The sequence below is a fragment of the Pungitius pungitius genome, chromosome 16 (genome assembly GCF_949316345.1).
Source record: "Pungitius pungitius chromosome 16, fPunPun2.1, whole genome shotgun sequence".
NCBI lineage: Eukaryota > Metazoa > Chordata > Actinopteri > Perciformes > Gasterosteidae > Pungitius > Pungitius pungitius.
Window position 1 is genome coordinate 5,622,350 of NC_084915.1, and position 6,812 is coordinate 5,629,161.

The 6,812-nt window shown below is 48.4% G+C and overlaps 1 protein-coding gene across 4 annotated transcripts in view; it reads left to right on the forward strand.

Moving 5' to 3' along the window:
* The window catches only part of mtmr4 (myotubularin related protein 4), a 31,142-nt gene extending 25,163 nt beyond the window's left edge, over window positions 1-5,979 (forward strand). For all 4 annotated transcript variants that reach the window (XM_062558032.1, XM_062558031.1, XM_062558030.1 and 1 more), the window contains 6 exons: window positions 53-223; window positions 479-633; window positions 1,623-3,078; window positions 3,170-3,280; window positions 3,396-3,484; window positions 4,108-5,979. In XM_062558032.1, coding sequence (XP_062414016.1) covers window positions 53-223; window positions 479-633; window positions 1,623-3,078; window positions 3,170-3,280; window positions 3,396-3,484; window positions 4,108-4,285 — 2,160 coding nt within the window. In that variant the 3' untranslated portion in view covers window positions 4,286-5,979. The remainder of the gene's footprint in view (window positions 1-52; window positions 224-478; window positions 634-1,622; window positions 3,079-3,169; window positions 3,281-3,395; window positions 3,485-4,107) is intronic.
* The last annotated feature ends 833 nt before the right edge of the window (window positions 5,980-6,812 follow it).

The window sequence follows — 6,812 nt, forward strand, 5'->3', positions numbered from 1 at the left end:
GCATTGTGAAAGGTCTGACTTCATGCTTCACGTTTTCACCACGTGTGTCCAGGTCAAGTTGGTGCAGCACACATACTCGTGTCTTTACGGGACCTTCCTGTGTAACAATGCTCGCGAGAGGGAGATGAGGAACATCTACAAACGCACCTGCTCTGTGTGGTCCCTGCTTCGCAACGGAAACAAGAACTTCCAAAACTTCCTCTACATCCCCAGTCATGATATGGTACCTGCCAACAGTGTCCTTACATGATTAATTAGTTGTATAATAACAGTGTGACTCATGTGAGACAATCAATAAATACAGAAACTGTTATATATATATATATATATATATTTCATTTTTATGCTTTGAAAAAGCATAAAAATGGTTCTAACTCCCCCGGCACAGCAGTGGTAGAACAGGACTGCCCCCACCAGGCACCATCATTAGTGTATGTTGACCATTGGGGGTTGTCCCCACCACCTGTTTGTGTGCCAGGTTCTGCAGCCAGTGTGCCACACACGAGCATTACAGCTGTGGACAGCTGTGTACCTGCCCACCTCGTCCCCCTGTACCGCTGTGGACGATTCCATGGAGCTCTACTTCCCCCAGAGTGTCACCGGAGAGGAACTCGCCTACCGCTCCCTGGACAGGTGGGTTGGTTTGATGCAAATCTGATTAGTTACACCAGGAGTGTCAAACTCATTTAGGGGCCACATAGCAGACCAGTAAAATCATAGGCAGTGGGCCGGCCGACGGGGGGCAAACCGTCATTTTTAAGCGAGCTCTGCTGTCAGATTTTTTTTCCCCCCCAATGGCAGATGATCTAACGCAGTGATTCTTAACCCGATTGGAAAAACGTTCAATTTGTGGCCCCACTTTGCGCGAAAAATTTGCCTGACGCTGTCTTGCGAAGGCCAATCAGAGTTGAGATACTCCCCTCGTCATCACCGCCGTCCTACTGCCAGAGCGTGAATACACTTTATGAAGCTGAGACTGAGCGCCTGTGAGTTCGTTGGTTTCTAACCGAGAGACGCTGTTACCAAGCCGACACAACAGGTCAATTGATATTTTCTCCTTTTTTCTGTAGTAAAAGTAAGTTATTTTTGTGTTACGCCTGGTACGAGCCTTTCAAATTATTATAACGTTATCTGCAGGTTTGCATACAGATAATGAATGCTTGTTAAACATTTTTATTTTATTATTTGGTCATTAAACACAATTCCATGATATCAATTAGTTAAGCCAAGACCGTGTTAATATTAAAACGGGCCCAGGCCCCGAGGTCAAAAAGGTTAAGAACCCCTCATTTAACGGCACTGCTTTGGCCATCGACCTGATCCCCCCCCCCCCCTGCTCTAACGCATGCTCACAGAGGGTGACCCCCAGTGGACTGATTAGGAATAGCAGCTACTTTTATAGAAATGCAATGTCTTTCTGTAATTCTCACATTAGCAAAGTTTATCCGGTGAATTTGGCCCACGGGCCTTGTGTCTGACACCAAGGGTTACACCGTATCTGTACTGGCCTTAGCAGTCCCTACAGAAATCCATTCAAATACCCCTTATGTTACAGAGAATGGCAAAATCTCCATAGCTGTACCTCTTGAGGAAAAATCCAACCTTTCATTTCTTTCATGCAGACTTCCCAAGACCCGCTCCATGGACAACTTGCTGTCAGCTTTTGAGAACGGGGTGGCTCTGACACGCACCTCCAGCGATCCAAATCTCAATAAGCACTGCCAGGAGGGCCGCTCGGCCCCCCCAACAGTTGAAGAAACCTCTGCCGACCTGTCTGATGAGGTCAATCCTGACACCGGCCTGGACAGAAATAAGGGGGAATCTGTGCTAGAGTGTCCTGCCAAGAACCCACAAGGTGTCCTGGGTGCCGAGAGCTGTGAGGACACAATGGAGGAGCCCTGTCTCACCACACAGCCCCTGCCCTCTATGCCCCTCTCCCCGGTCCTTCTCAGTAAGGATGTTGCACTTGTTCACACTCCCTCCCCAACTCCTGTCCTTCAACAGGCTTGGCCTCAGATAACCAACCCTCCACCCCACCCGCTGGAGGCCGAGAGCACACGTAGGACTGGCGAAAGCACCGCCTCACCCACCCATAGATCAGAGCCCTGCTTACCGCTCCCCTGCAAGGGCACCGAGCCCGCAGCCCCCACCTTACTGCTGAGTGGTCACCCTGAGGGGCAAGCAGACGGTTCCCCAGCATCCGCACACCTGCTGGATCTGAACCCGCAAATGGCCCTCCTGCCCATGGAGGACTCCACAGAGACTCTCACAGGTGAGGGAGACCCCCCCTCCACCCCGCCTCCCACAGTAAGCCAGGACCTCACAGAGAGTCATCTGTACAATGAAGAGCCGCCTGAGTCCCAGCCACAGATGCAACCCCACAAGGAGAAAGAGGACACCGGGCCAGATGGGGTCAAAGGAAAAGAGCCTGAGTTAACCGTTGCAGTAGCTCCCTTTGACAGCAGCCAGGCGGCCCCCCGTCACCTGATGTCCCACAGCCACTTCACCGACCTGTCCTTGCTGGGCTCCCACTGGGAGAGCGTCCAGGGACTGGTGCAGTCCGCCTGCAGCACTGCCAGTCACTTTGGCGTCAGCCGCGCCTGGCAGCACAACACCTACCACAGCCGGCGGCTAGCCAGCAAGCTCCTGCGCTCACAGGGCGTCACCGTGGCTAACGGCTCCCAGGTCTGCCGCAGGGAGGCCCTCTGTTACCCCAGCAGCCCGCTGCAGGCTCTGCAGTCTGCCGCCAGGAGCGCGGGCTACAGCGGCCTGTGCGCTCCGGCCGCCGCCGCCCTCAACAGCTCCTACGTGGCGGGGCATCAGCTCCTGCCTGCGTCCTACTCCTCGCTCTTTGCTTCCAGCTCCCCGCCCCCGCCCCAGGCCCCGGCCTACCTCGATGATGACGGGCTTCCCGTGCCCATGGACGCCGTGCAGCAGAGACTACGGCAGATCGAGGCGGGCTACAAGCAGGAGGTGGAGGTGCTGAGGCAGCAGGTGCGCCAGCTGCAGATGAGGCTGGAGAGTAAACAGGACAGCACCCCTCCCTCGGAGCCCGACATTGACTACGAGGATGACATCGTGAGTTTCAGTCTAGTCTTTTCTGATAGCAGCGTTTGGAGATGTTTCTTCCCTCATTCGCGCACTGACCTCGTCTTCTCTCTGTTTTCAGACCTGTTTGAGAGAGTCGGACAACAGTAACGAGGAGGATTCTTTGTCGACCCACAGTGAGGACCGCCTGTCTGAGGGCAGCTGGGATCGAGTTGATCGCAAAGACACAGAGGTCCGCCTCCTTTATCATTTCTATCTCAGCCTTTCACACCTCCCTTCACTCCTTCACCTGTATGGCTCCGTTCTGATAGGTGTGTGTGTGTGTGTGTGTGTGTGCGTGTGCGCAGGTCACAAGGTGGGTGCCTGACCACATGGCCTCCCACTGTTTCAACTGTGACTGTGAGTTCTGGATAGCCAAGAGACGTCATCACTGCAGGTGGGGGTTCACTCTGGTTTACCTACATGCACAAACATTCTCAAAATATCACATTAACTTAAAAAAAAGGTAGGTGTGTGTGTGTGTGTGTGCATACTGTGACATTAAGTGTAGCAATACGTATTAGATCAAAATGACTCAATAACTCAAACATTTTTTTAATTGAATTGCACTTTGACGTTTGAATACTTAATGTTTTGGGGTTGTTCATCTGTACGTCACTTTTTAAAGCAGTTTTAGGATTGATTGGATGATTTGAGGCATTCGTATCAACCTAGACTCGACGATTAACTGATTTTAGTGACTTAACAGAACAGACCTTTAGCAACAACTCGCGAATTCACACGGTTAATTTTGTCAAAGGTAATTTTGTGCTGAATATGGTTGTGAAAAGAGTGTTTTATTGAAAAAAGCCTATTTTAACCTTTAATCTTTTGTTTATTCTCATGAATCAGCCTACTGTATCAGTAGCTATTACAACGTGTAGCTATATGTGCACAGCCGGTACGGTCAGACTCCATTCAGTTCTATTCCCGGGCCTGAAAGCTTATCTAAAAATGTACAACACAGAATTACTGTTTTTATGTGCCAACGTATACTGACTTGGGGGTCTTCATCTTCAGGAACTGTGGCAATGTGTTCTGTAAAGACTGTTGTCATCTGAAGCTGCCCATCCCGGACCAGCAGCTGTATGACGCCGTGTTGGTCTGCAACGGCTGCCATGACCTGCTGCTGGAGGCTCGAACCCGTGACATCCGGAGCCAGCAGCTCAAGAAGGCCATCGCCACAGCCTCCAGCTGAGAGAAGTGTCGTGTAGCGTGGCCCCGCCTCGGCCCTGTCGTGCTCCTTTTGGACCGATTAGCTGAGTCCCCTCCTCCCTCCCGTTTTAACCCCAACCGACTGTGGTTTTGGCTGCGCAGTGGGGGGTGAGCGGCGAGAATTACTTTGGGAGGCTCTGTCTGGGAGCGGAGATGCTCTGTGAGACTGTCTGGGGGGTGGAGAGGAGGAAAGGTGTGAGACAGAGGTGTCAGCATGGGGGAGAAGGGGAGGGGCCCTGTAGAGAAAGACCTTTCCAGGTTGAAGCACTGAGGCGTCGAGTGGCCTCCACACACCTCCGTCCTCTAGCAGCGCCCAGTCCGAGACACGACTCCCCCCCGCCCCGTCCTCGATTAGAGTCACGCACCTTTATCACCAAACATCTGCACCCTCCTTATAGACACCGTCTCCTACTTCAGAGGACAATCTACCAACCCACCCTTCCACGTGTCGGGGACTCCAAAGCCTTGACCCCGTACTACTGGAGGCTTTCAACTAAAAGAAAAAAATTGCTGCTACAGTATTTAAAAGTCTAATTTTGTATTCTTATCTTGTGCACTACTAGCTGTTGTGTGTGTGTGTGTGTGTGTGTGATGGACTCTGAGACCAAACTTGGGCAAAAGGGAGAAATCTGCTGTTTACTTTGTCACTGCATCGTTTTCTTAGGGCCTGAATGTAATATGTAAGGAATAACTGGATCGAGTTTATGTGCATTTGGTGGCCGTATGTGTTCATTGCTGCAACGTGTTTTCAAAATGATGTATATGCACAGTCAACGTGGTTCTGTCTCTTATAAATGCTTTTCTCCGGTATAGCCACAGCGTGGCGTGTGCGTGTGTGTGCGTGTGTGTGTGCGTGCGTGTGCGTGCGTGTGCGTGTGTGTGTGCGTGCATGTGCGTGCGTGTGTATGTGTGTGTGTGTGTGTGTGTGTGTGTGTGTGTGTGTGTGTGTGTGTGTGTGTGTGAACGAACGTTGGGCAGAGCAGATTTGTGTAATATCTACTTGTGATGTGGGAATATACATTGTGTATTCTATGATGTGACTGTTGTTTTGAGATGTGCGAATGAATGAGCGTCCACATGAAGCTTCGTGTCCATCTGACTGATGACTCCTTCTCAGATCGTGAGTTGGCAGTGGTTGCTGCCCGGGGAAAGACTGAACAAAGTGCTTTGAGTTTCCTGTTCCTTTTGAGGGGAGTTTGGTCACAGTCCGCTTTTAAAAGGATGTGTTTGTCTCCTGTTTTTTTTTCCCTGAGACAATAGTGCCATATTAAGTTCTGTCCAATTTTAAAGACTTCTTTTTTTTCCCCCCCTTCCCTGGATGGCAGCCGGTTTCTAATTGGCCACCTATGTCTGTTCCTAAGGTACAGATAGTTAGCAGCTTAATTGAATTGACTAAAGATTAACAGGTGGTTCAGTTTGATAGTGAGGATACCCGTTGCAATGAATGATGGGATGTCACTAAGTTAGTTAACCTGTGAGGTTATTGGATTTCTAATATTTGGAATCTTTTCACACGGTGTTCATGAAGTCCAAATCTTTAAGAGGAACTCAGAAATGTAACATACAGATTGATCTGATCCTTAGTGGTGGCTAAAACTTATCACTTACTGAATAATTGTTAAGAAATGCACTGTAAAAGTCAAATCCCATGGGTTAAAATAAAGATTATATCGTGGATCTGTTTCTTCCTTCTTATTTTTTATTCAGTGCTCTGAGAAAGGCTTTCAAAGGTTTTAGGCATCCGGTGTGCCCCTAATTTCCAGTCATGTGACCAAAATGTGATTGCCAGCAAATTCAGCTGAAAAACAAAACTGGTCTGCGACACACTGTAAATACCCTGGTAAATAATAGAAGAGGAACCGTGTCTTTGAAATAATAAAATGGGGAAAAAATAAAGTGACTAATGTGTGAGAGTGTATTGGGAAATGGTGAAAGGAATCTGAATGCAAACCTCAAATTAAAAGTCAAATGCTCAATTTGTGTTTAACTAAAGTCCCTCAAATTCCATTTGGACAGTTTTTAGAATGGTTTTAGTGTTCGACACTCAAAATGATCAGTTTATATAACTTTCTTCTTCCTTCAAAATACTATACAATTACTTTCTATGCCCTTTTTTGTGACACTATAACATGATTTCTTTTACTAATCTATGACTTTTTTTTTTACTTGATATTAGGGCCGGGACTTTAGCGCGTTAATTTACGATTAATTAATTACAATGAGAATTGAGATTAATTAATTACACAAAAAATAACACATTAAACATTTTTTACGCATTTTTACACTTATTTTTTGCACCGCGGAACGTTTCTCACTGGATGAGTTTCGGGAGGACCGATTATACTGGAGCACCAACTAGCGTTCATGACTTCAGACAACAAACCACAGTGAACATGAACGAAGAAGCTGACGAGACCGTGTCGGTTGGCCCCGTGAATGGGAAATCTTATAATAAACACATGGATGGAAGCGTCGATAAGAGCATGGTTGTGTGCAAGCTGTGCAACAAG